This window comes from Heterodontus francisci, chromosome 2 (assembly GCF_036365525.1).
Source record: "Heterodontus francisci isolate sHetFra1 chromosome 2, sHetFra1.hap1, whole genome shotgun sequence".
Lineage (NCBI taxonomy): Eukaryota > Metazoa > Chordata > Chondrichthyes > Heterodontiformes > Heterodontidae > Heterodontus > Heterodontus francisci.
In genome coordinates, this window is record NC_090372.1 from 128,849,485 (window position 1) to 128,864,553 (window position 15,069).

General features: G+C 43.7%; 1 protein-coding gene across 8 annotated transcripts in view; it reads right to left on the minus strand.

Annotated features, from left to right (window-relative positions):
• LOC137346782 (tyrosine-protein phosphatase non-receptor type 3-like) overlaps positions 1-15,069 on the minus strand; it is a 360,471-nt gene that overhangs the window by 284,348 nt on the left and 61,054 nt on the right. For all 8 annotated transcript variants that reach the window (XM_068010672.1, XM_068010633.1, XM_068010662.1 and 5 more), the window contains one exon: positions 3,166-3,320. In XM_068010672.1, coding sequence (XP_067866773.1) covers positions 3,166-3,248 — 83 coding nt within the window. In that variant the 5' untranslated portion in view covers positions 3,249-3,320. The remainder of the gene's footprint in view (positions 1-3,165; positions 3,321-15,069) is intronic.

Consider the following 15,069-nt stretch of genomic DNA (forward strand, 5'->3'; position numbering starts at 1 on the left):
AATACAAGTCAAAAAGTGTTTGAATACATGACGATAGTGTTACCACCAGGTGAGGAAGGTGTCTAGGGGTCCCTTTTATTTATTTATTTAGAGATACAGCACTGAAACAGGCCCTTTGGCCCACCGAGTCTGTACCGACCACCCATTTATACTAATCCCATATTCCTACCACATCCCCACCTGTCCCTATATTCCCCGACCACCTACCTATACTAGGGGCAATTTATAATGGCCAATTTACCTACCAACCTGCGAAAACCCACGCGGTCACAGGGAGAACTTGCAAACTCCCACATGCAGTACCCAGAATTGAACCCGGGTCGCTGGAGCTGTGAGGCTGCAGTGCTAACCACTGCGCCGCCCATCTAGCCTTCATCTGGTCTTATCGCAGGGTTTGATTTTTAAACATACTGTGTTTTGAGCTCCCCCTTGGTAAATCCTTGTTCACCACTTTCCAATTATAAGGCCAAAAAATGAGCACACCAGGTTTTCTTAGGTTTAAAGAAGAAAAGTGCAATTTATTCAAACTTAAACTCTAATTTGCATAACGGCTATGCATATACAACGTGCTCAAGCTATCAAGCTAGCATGCACATGCGATACACACATGCAAATAGGGACAGAAAAGAGAAGAAAAAGAAAGTTGAGAGTATCGGTGCCGTTTCCTGCTCCTGCCCCGAGCTGGAAAACTTTATCAACTTTGCTTCTAATTTCCACCCTTCTCTCATGGTCCATCTCCGACACTTCCCTTCCCTTCATCGACTTCTCTGTCTCCATCTCTGGGGATAGGCTGTCTACTAATATTCATTATAAGCCCACTGACTCCCACAGCTACCTCGACTACACTTCGTCACACACTGCCTCCTGTAAGGACTCCATTCCATTCTCCCAGTTTCCCCGTCTCAGACGCATCTGCCCTGATGATGCAACCTTCCACGACAGCACTTCTGACATGTCTTCCTTTTTCCTCAACCAAGGATTTCCCCCCCACTGTGGTTGACAGGGCTCTCGAGCATGTCTGGCCCATTTCCTGCACCTCTACCCTTACCCATTCCCCTCCCTCCCAGAACCATGACAAGGTTCCCCTCGTCTTCACTTTCCACCCCACCAGCCTTCCAAAGATTCATCCTCCGCCATATCCAGTGTGATGCCACTGCATTTTCCCCTCCCATCAGCATTCCGAAGGGATCGTTCCCTCCACGACACCTTGGTCCACTCCTCCATTACCCCAACACCTCATCCCCTTCCCATGGCACCCTCCCATACAATCGCAGGAGGTGAACACCTACCCTTTTACCTCCTCTCTCCTCACTATCCAAGGCCCTAAACACTCCTTTCAGGTGAAGCAGCGATTTACTTGTACTTCTTTCAATTTAGTATACTGGATTCGCTGCTCACAATGTGGTCTCCTCTGCACTGCGGAGATCAAACGCAGATTGGGTGACCCCATTGCGGAACACCTCCACTCAGTCTGAAAGCATGACTCCGAGCTTCCGGTTCCTTGCCATTTCAACACACCCCCCTGCTCTCATGCCCACATATCTGTCTTGGGCTTGCTGCAGTGTTCCAGCGAACACCAACGCAAGCTTGAGGAACAGCATCTCATTTACTGATTAGGCACGCTACAGCCTGCCAGACTGAACATTGAGTTCAATAATTTCAGAGCATGACAGGTCCCCCTTGTTAGTTATTTTTTTCTTCTTTATTATTTATTATTTTTTATTTGTTTATTTTATTTCAGTTTGTTTCATCATTCATTTTTTTTACCATGTGCCTACCCACTTTTTTCATGTTTTTTTGGGCCAGGGCTGTTCATTTTTCTGTCAATTAACACCCTCTCTGCACTAACGTTTTGTCTTTCAGCACACCATTAACATACCATTTGCCTTTGCTCCATGACGTTCTGGTCAGTTATTCTCTGTGACCCTCTGTCCTATCAACACCTTGCCTTTTGTGATCTCTTGCCCCACCCCCGTTTTATTTGCTTAAAACCTATTACATTTCTAACATTTGTCAGTTCTGACGAAGGGTCACTGACCTGAAACGTTAACTCTGTTTCTCTCTCCACAGATGCTGCCAGACCTGCTTAGTATTTCCAGCAGTTCTTGCTTTTATTTCAGATTGCCAGCATCTGCAGTATTTTGTTTTTATTATGATAAAGTAGAGAGGTCTGAGGCAATCAGAGGAGTTTATTGTTTACTGTGCTTCGAGCTCACTGTAGTCCCTTTGTAAGTAGTCTTGCTTTTCATTGGGGCCCAGTATTCTTCATAAACCGTGTTCACTGTAGGAGACTTTTCTCTCTTGGTGGTCATGTGTCTTCAACGAGTCTTCAGTTCCGTGAGAAAGAGATGGGAGCAGACAGGCAAGAGAAGTTCTCAGTCCAGGAGCTAACAGCTTTCTGCCTTTCAAACACTCTATGGCAAGTTCAAATTCAAACAGCCAGTTAGTCATGTCACTAAACTGGTCTGACCAGGTCTTCTATGTATTGGAGAAGCGGGGACTGGGTCCTTTGTTCCAACATTGTTTGCTAGCATGCAAAAAAAGGTCTTTCTGACAAGAGGCCTGGCAATTCCTTGTGATAGGCCCTCTTTTCTTCCCAGCAGCAATTTTAAGTTTTAATATTCATGTGGCAAAATAATGTGTGCCTCATTGTTGGCAGGTGGGGGTCTGCATGACATTAGCTATAGGGAACCGCACATTGGATTCTGTGGCATGGCGTTGGAGCCTAGTATTTAAACTGAAGTCAAAATAAAATTAGACAATTGACATTTTTCGGAAAGGGGTGTAGGATAATGAGGACTCTTGGTGAAAGTAGTATGGCTGAAATTGATTGATTTGGTGGCAGCACATTTATGATTTTTGCACTGCATGTTTGCTACAATGCACATGAATTTGCCATGTAATTCGTAGGATGACAGGGACGTGAGGTGCTGTGAATTCAGGCAGAACTAGGATGCTCACGCTGAATACTAATGTACAATAATTAAAGATATGTGCCTCTGTACACATATCATGGCAAAAGCGTACTCCTCATTCTCTGCATGTAGTAAAATCTAATGTAGCTTAGTCAACATGAGGCATTTACATAGTATTTTAACTGAATGAAAAAGAATGAGAATAAGTCAACAGATTTAGGGACTGCAAATATAAAGGTTACCAACTTACATTGACTTTGAAGCTCTGCAAACTGCCATCCAGGAAGTGGACATTGCAGACGACCTCCGACCGATGTCTGTCTCTTGGTACATCAAAAGCACGTATCTGGTTTGTCCTCCCACCTAGCACACGAAATCGTGATGTCATCACTATCCTTCCAACACCTAAATACAAAAAAGTAAGATAAGGCTAAGTGTGCAACTTAAACACAAGTTCCAACTTCCATAGGCAGCAATTTCATCTGTACTGAGTAGTCCTTAGAAATCTGAGGTTTGCAATCAACAAGTACCATCTAATTGACCATATAAAAGAACTCTGAGCTGTTCTTGATGCTCTGTAATTTCTACTGAAGGGATTTAGGAAAATATTTACAGCACAGCTGCTACATAATTTATGCCGAATTCAAATTGTGATAATTCTCACTGCATAATTACAGGAATGAATGCTACAGAGAATTGTGATTATATATATGCACTGGGCAAGTCAACACAGTGTGTAGTTTTCAGGTGAATTGGGGTTAGAGGGTAGGAAATCATTGAACCAGGACATCCAGACAGAATTTAGTTTTTAAAATCATCCATTCTGTCCTTATTTTTGTATTTCCGTTGGTCTTGACTCCGCGGTATTCAGGTCAAGCAAGGTTAGAAGGTAGGGGCCTGATTGGACTATGGTAGGCAAGGGAACAATTGGAAGAGGGAGCATGGGGCTAGAAAAATGAAGGGATCATTGGAAAGGAAGGAGAGGTGATTGGAAGGGAATGAGCAGAGGGGTGGCAGGGGAAGGATGAGGGGGAAAAAGAGCTAGGGAGGCAAGGGGGAGGGGGAAGGGGAAGCTCGCAGCTCACGACAACACTATAATAGGAAGTGTAAGCAGAAATAACAATTTTTAAATAATATAGATAGATTTATATTAAAAGGGCAAGACTCCATGTTGTACTTCCCAAAGTAAATAGCTCAACATGATTTTTTTTAATAAATACTATAAGGTTTAACAAAATTGGCCATTATACCTGAATCATCGGACTTCCGTTCTCCATGATCAACCACCTAACTAAACCCCTCAATCCAGCTTCTCTCCATTGTCACTTCTAACAAATGAGAGGAGCTCTTTGAATTCATTGTGACTAAGAAGGAAACTATTTGTTCAGTTGCCTGTGATTTGCCCCCCAGCTTCCCCTTGCCCACCAAGCATTACCTGCCCCAGGCTCTTTCATGTCCTGGCCCCAAACGTACATGTCTCTAAAGCCTCTCCCATTTCCACCCCACCCCACCACCCCAACGCTAACTGACATTGCAAATGGTTCTCTCCCCTCAGGTACCTATACCTCTCGATGTGAAAAGAAGAAAAACTTGCATTTATTTACTGCCTTTCACAATTTTTGGATGTCCTAAAATGTTTTTCAGTGAGGATCAAGTTCTTTTGAGGTATAGTCACTATTACAATGTAGGAAACTACTATTATCACCCCCTCCTCAAAAAATGACCCTCAACCACCATGTCCTTGGAAACTGCTGCCCTCTCTCCAATCTCTCTTTCCTCTCCAAAGTTCTTGAACATGCTGTTGCCTTCCAAATCCATTCCTGCAAATCCTATCTGAAGTTCTCCAATCAAGTTCCCTAACTTAAGTCACAAATGACTTAGTGTGACGGTAGCGCATGATTTCTCCTTGATGTCTCTGCAGCCTTTCAACAAGGTCAACCATAACATTCTCCTCCAACCTATCTGCTCTGTTTTCCAGCTCAGTGGGGCTATCCTTGATTGCTTCTGCCTCTTAACTATACAATCGTAGCTAGAGCATCACCAGCGATGGCTTTTCTTTCCATCCCTGGAACTGCTGCCTCAGGTGTTCCCCAATGATCTCTATCCTTGTCCCCCACCTTGTCCTCAGCAACATGCTGCCACCTGGTGACATCATCTGTAAACACATGATCAGCTTCCTTGCATACAATAACACTCACCTCTATCTCTCCACTACCTCTCTTAACCCTTCTACTGCCGAACATTGCCAGACTACTCATTAATATCCACATTCCATAAACTTTAACTTAACCAAACTTCTGTTGCCCATATAGAGTGCAGAAAAGATTTACAGGAATGGTTCCAAGAATAAGAGACTTCAGTTACGAGGATAGACTGGCGAAACTGGAGCTGTTTTCTTCAGATAAGAGAGGTTTGAGAGGAAATTTGATACAGGGGTTGAAAATTATGAGGGATCTGGAAACAGCAGTAGATAAGAAAAGCTGTTCCCATTGGCAGTAGTGTTGAGAACCAGAGGACACCGTTGGCAAAGAAACCACAGGCAACATGAGGAAAATGTTTTTATGTATCAAGTGGTTAGAATCTGGAACGCACTGCCATTGAGAGTGCGAATGCAGAATCAATCATGGTTTTCAAAAGGGAATTAGATAATTATCTAAAGAGAAGAAATTTGCAGGGTGACAGGTTGCAGGAGAGTGGGACTAGCTGAGTAGCTCTTAGAGAGCTAGCATAGACATGATGGGCTGAATGGCCTCCTTCTGTGCTGTATCATTCTATGACTCTATATACTATCTCACACCAAATTCCATTAACCCATTACCCAGCCTTACTGTCTGATATTGGCTCCTGTTCCCCCGAAACCTCAAATTTAGAATTCTCATCCTTGTACTTAAATCCCTTCATGGACTCACCTGTCCCCATCTCTATCCTCCATCCCTACAATTACTCCCTTTCTTATGATTGGCATCTTGTACATGCTCTTCTACCCTTCCCCACCCCCAAGGCCCACTATTCGTCATGCCTTCAGCTGCACAGGTCCCAGTTCCTGGAATTTCCTGCTTGAACCTCTTCACGTCTCTCTCCTCATTTAAGACCCTCCTTAAAGCAAACCTTTTTATCTAAACTTTTGGTAACAAGAACTTACATCTATGTAGAACCTTTAACACAGAAAAATATCCGAAGGAGCTTCACAGAAGCATATTCAGACAAAAATCAATGTCAAGTCCAAGTAGTAAATAATAGAAACAGTGAAGGAGATATTTGGTCAAAGATGTGGATTTTAAGAAGGGTTTTAAAGAGGAAAGGGAGCAGGAGAGGTTTAGGGAGGGTATTCCAGAACTTAGGGCCTGGACAGCTAAAAGCATTCAATCTTTTACAGTAGCAGAAAGTAGGCACTGGGGACTGTGCCTTGAAATGCTGACTACACAATGCGAATGGTTGGCACACAAGTCCATGGCAGAAGAGGAGAAATTAAAAAAGTTACTTTTTTCCTTTCTCTCTTCAAATTCTCTCCTCTGCTTCTTTCTTTTCACGTATGGACTGTTACCGGAATTTGGATCCAATGACACCAGCTGCCCTTTAACACCTCAACCAAGTGAGCCTCAACAGCAAGCAATGGAAGGCTGTTTTACTCTAACATCATAGCTGAGTTCTCATCCAGTGCCCATTCACAACAGAGAACGTGTAAAGGCTGGGTAGGCCAGCAAACAGGTATAAAGAGGCTAGCATAAATCAGTAGAGATCTGCAATCATGTTGAACAGAGCTTTTGCCAGTTCCCAGCTACTTTCTCTGGTTGAGTTTCCATCACATCAGTCCAGAGCCCTGCCAATCTGACAAAAGCACTTGAGAAATCTACACTCCGTGTAGGGTTTCTATTGTCCAACATGGAGTGCACATTCCTCATGATAGTGTCAACACATAAGAACACCTACGTGTGTGGAGTGATATTACTGGAGTTTAAACAGCCAAAAAATCAATCTACTTGATTCCACTGCATGATTCCACCTGTTGATTGCAGATAAGGTCACCCTGTTTGTAGGGTTACCTAAAGTCAAATGGGAAGAATCCCAATACTTGTGAATGGTCCCATTAGTGAGCCAAGCTGGCTGGACAATTATCAACAAGTGCTCTGCAATATTACATTGTGCCTGTTTCAGGTATCAGAAGTTTGTCACAGATGGTTGATTTGGCTCTGAACAACAATTGCTAGATATATTACCTTGGCACAGACCTGCCCGTCCAATCCAGGAAAATACTCACCAGGTGATCAGATAACTGAACATTATAGATTTGAGCTCTAGCTAGGTAGGCACCAGATAGTAAGAACTCCTTACATTCGGAAAAGCGAGCAGTGCAGCTCACCATAACATGCATGGACGCACAGTTTTCATTCCCCTGATGGCAACATGTACACACATCACAATCTGAAAACATGGTCGATACTTAGCCCTGGATATACAAGTGTGCTTTTACAACTGACTTCCAGGGACTGCACTGTACAATCCTAGATTTTTCTCATCAGTTGTTGCTCATTCAAGACTCTGCCACCTCTAGACTTGACTATTCCAACAAACTCATGGCCAGCCTCTCACATTCTACCTTCTGCAAACTTGGGGTCATCCAAAACTCCGCTACCCATGTCCTTATTTGAACCAAGTCCCATTCACCCATCAATCCTATGCTCGCTGATCTACACTGACTCCCAGTTAAGCACCGCCTCAATTTTAAAATTCTGATCCTTGTTTTCAAAGCCCTCCAAGGCCTCACCCCTCCCCAACTCAGTAATCTCCTCCAAGATATCTACATTCATTGAATCCTGGCCTCTTGAGCTTTCCTGATTTTAATTGCTCCACCAACGGTGGCCATGCCTTCAGCTGCCAAGGCCCTAAGTTCTGGAATTCCCCCCCTAAACCTCTCCGCGTCTCTACTTCTCTTTTCTCCTTTTAGACGCTCCTTAAAACCTCCCTTTTTGACCAAGCTTTTAGTCATCTGCCCCAATATCTCCTTATTCAACTGTCAAATTTGCTTTATAACACTCCTGTGGAGCACCTTGGAACATTTTGTTATGTTTTAGGTGCTATGTAAATAGAAGTAGCTGTTGTTGTTCTTGAAACGCATCTGCTTACACCATAGATAGGAAAATTTGTCTCATGCCAGCCAACTTGATGGTCCAGACATCCAAGTCCACTACCACATACTAGGCTTAGTAATCACCAACTGCTTAATCCAAGTCTTCATGTGAGGGATTGCAGCACAGCTGTGCCTGTCATGAGGCTGACACCCTCTCCAGGCCTGTCAGTGGCAGTGATTTCACCTCTCCGCCACAAATCCGCTTTACAGATTAATCCTGAAATTTACACATAAATTGGAGGAAGTCTTTCCTTTGCGTGCCAAGGAGTTCTGAACGAGAACAACTAAGAGACACACCATATATGCCACAAACTTAAATTACATTGGTATTTTGCTGTCATTGAAAATGAATGCACTTCATTTTTAGCCCAGGCAGGGCTGTACCCAGACTGATGCAGATTGTCATCAAGACCTTTAAGCACAAGCACCAATACAAATTATTGCAAAATAAAAAGGGTATCTGTCCCAATAAATGTCTTTGAATTCCTCTCAAGCTATGCAAGCTCATAATACAACACTTAAGGACATCAATAATATAGATATCTAACAATGAGACACTCTGAATAGGTCCCTTTCCAGATGTAGCTAGACCAAATCCCTAACTGCCTACTTAAGTCAGCCTATGTCACTTTGTAATTTTAATAGATCAAGACATAACAATTAATCAATTTTCTTCTGTATGGGTAAATGCTTTTGTCTGCCACCTCCTGGTTAACGGCATAGCTAATATCGAGTCACTGGATGGGGAAATCAGAGATCCTATTTCCATGTAGTACAACATATTGGTCAGCTGTGTCTCAGTGGCAGCACTCTTGCCTCTGAGTCAGAAAGTTGTGTGTTCAAGTCCCACTCCAGAGACTTCAAACATAGAAAATAGGAGCAGCAGTAGGTCATTCGGCCATTCGAGCCTGCTCTGCCATTCATTATGATCATGGCTGATCATCCAACTAAGTAACCTGTTCCTGCTTTCGCCCCATATCCTTTGGTCCCTTTAGACCCAACAACTATATCTAACTCCTTCTTGAAAACATGCAATGTTTTGGCCTCAACTGCTTTCTGTGGTAGCGAATTCCACAGGCTCACCACTCTCTGGGTGAAGTAATTTCTCCTCATCTCAGTCCTGAAAGGTTTACCCCGTATCCTTAGACTATGACCCCTGGTTCTGGACTCCCCCACCATCGGGAACATCCTTCCTGCATCTACCCTGTCAAATCCTGTTAGAATTTTATAGGTTTCTATGAGATCCCCCCTCACTCTACTGAACTCCAGCAAATATAATCCTAACCGACAATCTCTCCTCATACGTCAGTCCCGCCATCCCAGGAATCAGTCTGGTAAACCTCGCTGTACTCCCTCTATATCAAGAGCATCCTTCCTCAGATAAGACCAAAACTGCACACAATATTCCAAGTGTGGCCTCACCAAGGCCCTGTATAATTGCAGCAAGACATCCCTGCTCCTGTACTCGAATCCTCTCGCTATGAAGGCCAACATACCATTTGCCTTTTTTACCGCCTGTTGCGCCTGCATGCTTACCTTCAGTGACTTGTACACGAGAACACCCAGGTCTCGTTGCATATTCCCCTCTCTCAGTTTATAACCGTTCAGATAATCTGCTTTCCTGTTTTTGCTACCAAAGTGGATAACCTCACATTTATCCACATTATACTGCATCTGCCATGCATTTGCCCACTCACTCAACTTGTTCAAATCACCCTGAAGCCTCTCTGCATCCTCCTCACAAGTCACCCTCCCACCCAGTTTGGTGTCATCTGCAAATTTGGAGATATTACATTTAGTTCCCTCATCTAAATCAATAATATATACTGTGAATAGCTGGGGTCCCAGCACCGATCCCTACGGTACCCCACTTGTCACTGCCTGCCATTTGGAAAAAGACACATTTAAATTTGAAGTCTGCATTCATGCTAAGTAGCATTCAAGAGATCCTCCCTTGTGAAAGAAAACTGGTCAGAGTGAAAACTTTAACCATCAATTCAATTATGTTGCCATACCCAAAATGAGACTCAAGCTTCTCATTTCACAGAAACAGATTTTTTAAAAAAATAAGCTGAGTCCAGACTAATACCTCACCGATACAAGTGGGACAAGCTGAAGAAAACTAGAAGTTTGGCATGATGCCATATTATTCCAAATTGCTGTATGCGGCAGTAGCCATCCGAGTCAACTGCTCAGCAACTCTGAAGAAATAAAATTTCTGCCATTCAACACCTGATCAAAGGCAATACCCAAGTTGTTCAACTTGCATGATCCACTTTAGCAGTAAAATCCCACTTTGCTTAATTGTTATGGATGATTAACTCAAAACACTGGCATCTAGATTTATACAAGCCCAGACAGACAAAATGGAAGTCTGGAAAAGTGTAACATGTGATTTTTCCACAGCACAGTCACTAATTGGCATTAAATTGTTAGAACAAGATGGCAATGCCACATGACTACAACAGGGGGCACTCATCCTAAGAATTATTTAATATAATTTTGCAGTTCCTGTTTGAGCATGTGTATGTAAATTATTAAACGCCCCAGAATCCAAAACAGTATGGTTTTGCATTTATCAGCCATATAGGGGAAAAACCCCACATACATATCTACCTGTGGGTATGAAGATGGGGCAATACTGTACAAGCCCTCAACCTTAAAATCACCCCCAGTGCAAATCAGCTGAATCTTAACTTATACTTAGTGTCACTCACCTATCACAGTTCTGACTGTTGTACTTAACAGTACAAGGAATCTAATTAACTATTTTTTTTTTTTTAACAGATACAGCACTGAAACAGGCCCTTCAGCCCACCGTGTCTGTGTCAACCATCAACCACCCATTTATACTAATCCTACATTAATCCCATATTCTCTACCACATCCCCACCTTCCCTCAATTCTCCTACCACCTACCTACACTTGGGGCAAGTTACAATGACCAATTTACCTATCAACCTGCAAGTCTTTGGCTGTGGGAGGAAACTGGAGTACCCGGCGGCAACCCACGCGGTCGCAGGGAGAACTTGCAAACTCCGCACAGGCAACACCCAGAACTGAACCCGGGTCGCTGGAGTTGTGATGCCAACCACTGCACCGCCCCCAAATTGTCAGTAAAGTCAGTCACTGGTTGTAAACTTAAAAAGCACTGATATCACCCATTCTTTAGATGCCCCCTCCCGAAAGCAGCTCAAGATTTGGGCTGAAAGCCTTTCACCAGGAAAGTGCCACTTAAAGGGGCGGCACAGTGGCGCAGTGGTTAGCACCGCAGCCTCACAGCTCCAGCGACCCGGGTTCAATTCTGGGTACTGCCTGTGTGGAGTTTGCAAGTTCTCCCTGTGTCTGCGTGGGTTTCCTCCGGGTGCTCCGGTTTCCTCCCACATGCCAAAGACTTGCAGGTTGATAGGTTAATTGGCCATTATAAATTGCCCCTAGTATAGGTAGGTGGTAGGGAAATATAGGGACAGGTGGGGATGTGGTAGGAATGTGGGATTAGTGTAGGATTAGTATAAATGGGTGGTTGATGGTCGGCACAGACTCGGTGGGCCGAAGGGCCTGTTTCAGTGCTATATCTCTAAACTAAACTAAACATTTATTCCTACTCTTTGTTTCCTGTCTGCCAACCAATTTTCTATCTATCACAATACACTACCTCCAATCCCATGCGCTTTAATTTTACACGCTAATCTCTTATGTGGGACTTTGTCGAAAGCCTTCTGAAAGTCCAAATAAACCACATCCACTGGCTCCCCTTCATCAACTCTACTAGTTACATCCTCCAAGAATTCTAGTAGATTTGTCAAGCATGATTTCCCTTTCGTACATCCATGATGACTCTGTCAGATTCTACCACCAAGTGCTCTGCTATAAAATCTTTGATAATGGACTCCAGAATTCTCCCCACTACTGACGTCAGGCTGACTGGTCTATAATTCCCGGTTTTCTCTCGACATCCCTTTTTAAATAGTGGGGTTACATTAACTACCCTCCAATCTGCAGGAACTGTTCCAGAGTCGAGAGAATCTTGGAAGATGACCACCAATGCATCCACTATTTCTAGGGCCACTTCCTTAAGTACTCTGGGATGCATACCATCAGACCCTGGGGATTTATCGGCCTTCAATCCCATCAATTTCTCCAACACCATTTCTCTACGAATACTGATTTCTTTCAGTTCTTCCCTCTCACTAAACCCGGTGTTCCCCAACATTTCTGGTATGATATGTGTGTCCTTCTTTGTGAAGGCAGAACCAAAGTATGCATTTAGTTGGTCAGCCATTTCTTTGTTCCCCATAATAAATTCCCCTGTTTCTGACTGTAAGGAACCTACATTTGTCTTCACCAATCTTTTTCTCTTCACATACCTATAGAAACTTTTAGAGTCAGTTTTTACGTTCCACACAAGCTTGCTCTCGTACTCTATTTTCCTCTTAATCAATCCCTTGGTCCTCCTTTGCTGAATTTTAAACTGCTCCCAATCCTCAGGTCTGTTGTTTTTTCTGGCAAATTTGTATGCCTCTTCTTTGGATCTAATGCTATCTCTAATTTCTCTTGTAAGTCATGGTTTGGCTACCTTTCCCATTCTACTTTTGCGCCAGACAGGAATAAACAATTGTTGCAGTTCATCCACAAGCTCTTTGAATGTTTGCCATTGCCTATCCACCGTCATCCCTTTAAGTAACGTTTCCCAATCCATCATAGCCAACTTGCGCCTCATACCTTCGTAGTTTCCTTTATTAAGATTCAGGACCCTTGTCTCAGAATCAACTATGTCACTCTCCATCTTGAAGAATTCTAGCCACTCTCCATCTTGATGAAGAATTCTAGTCACTCTCCATCTTGATGAAGAATTCTATCGTATTATGGTTGCTCATCCCCAAGGGGTCTTGCACAACTAGACTGTCAATTATTCCTCTCATTACACAATACCCAGTCTAGGATGGCCTGTTCCCTAGTTGGTTCCTCAATGTATTGGTCCAGAAAACCATCCCGTATATACTCCATGAATTCCTCCTCTACGATATTGAGACTAATTTAGCTTGCCCAATCTATATGCAGATTAAAGTCACTCATAATTACAGATGTTCCTTTATCGCATGCGTCTCTAATTTCCTGTTTAATGCTATTCCCAACATCACCACTACAGTTTGGGGGTCTATATACAACCCCCACTAAGGTTTTTTGCCTTAGTGTTTCTCAGCCCTACCCATACAGATTCCACATTCAGAGATAATATCCTTCCTCACTATTGCATTAGTTTCCTCTTTAACCAGCAATGCAACTCCACCGTCGTTTATTTTTTGTCTGTCCTTCCTAAATACTGAATAGCCCTGGATGTTCATTTCCCATCCCTGGTCACCCTGCAGCCATGTCTCCGTAATCCCGACTGTATCATACCCGTTTACATCTATTTGTGCGATTAATTCATCCACTTTATTGCGAATGCTCTGCATCTTAAGGCTTTTCTTTTTAACATTACTTGGCCCCTTCCCACTATTTTTCACTGTGGCCCTATTTGATTCTCTGCCTATCACTGTTCTTATTCCCCTTACTGTCTTTTGTTCTTGTCTTTGATCCCCCCTCCTCTGACTCCCTGCAAAGGTTCCCATCCCCCTGCCATTTTAGTTTAAACCGTCGCCAGCCACTCTAGCAAATACTCCCCCTAGGACATCAGTCCCGGTCCTGCCCAGGTGTAACCTGTCCAGTTTGTACTGGTCCCACCTCCCCCAGATCTGGTCCCAATGTCCCAGGAATCTAAAACCCTCCCCCTCACACCATCTCTTTAGCCACATATTCATCCGATATATCCTGCTATTTCTACTCTGACTAGCACGTGGCACTGGTAGTAATCCTGAGGTCCTACTTTTCAACTTACTTCCTAACTCCCTATATTCTGCTTTTAGGACCTCATCCTTTTTTTCACCTACGCCGTTTGTACCAATGTGTACCACGACCACTGGCTGTTCACCCTCCCCCCTTCAGAATGTCCTGTAACAGCTCTGAGACATCCTTGACCCTAGCATCAGGGAGGCAACATACCATCCTGGAGTCTCGTTCGCAGCCACAGAAATGCCTATCTATTCCCCTTGCAATTGAATCCACTATAACTATTGCATTCCCACACTTTTTACTCCTCCCCTGTGCAGCAGAGCCACCTGTGGTGTAACAAATTGGGCTGCTGCTAGTTTCCCCTGAGAGGCCATTCCCCCCAATAGTATCCAAAGCAGTATATTTGTTTTGCAGGGGAATAGCCACAGGAGATTCCTGCACTGCCTGCCTCGTCCTCTTGCTATGCCATTCCCTTCCTGCCTGTGGGGTCTGAGCCTGCGGTATGACCACCTCTCTATACATGATATCCACGATACTCTCCGCCTCGCGAATGCTCCACAGTGTCCCCAGCCGCTGCTCCAGTTCTGAAACCTGGGCTTCCAGGAGCTGCAGCTGGAGACACTTCCTGCACGCATGCTGGTCCCGGGCACGGGAATTGTTCCTGGCTTCCCACATAGAGAACGGGGAGCACACCACGGCTTTGAGCTCTCCTACCATGACTTAACCCTTTAAATTAAACCTTTTGGAAGATGCTAAATATCAAATAATATCAATTACTCTAGGGCCCTTCTTCCCTGGTCCTCGTTACTACAGAACTACCTAAAAAACACTACTTACTTTATATGAAAGTAAACTGTAGATCTTTCTTACTTTAGTTACTAAGCCAGCTATTTAGAGCTATTCCCTAACACACACAAAAAGAGGCCACCACTGCAGTATAGTACTGAAGGAGTACTGCACTGCACAGTCAGAGGTGCCATCTTTCAGTAAGATATTACACTGAGACCCTGCGTGCTCTCTCAGATGCATGTAAAAGATTTCATGGCACTATTCCAAAGTAAAGCAAGGGAGTTATCCCTGACGTCGTAGCCAATAGCTATCCTTCAATTAACCACTAAAAACAGATTATCTGGTCATTAACACATTTCTGTTTGTGGGAGCTTTCTGTCTGCAAATTGGCTGGCAGGTTTCCTA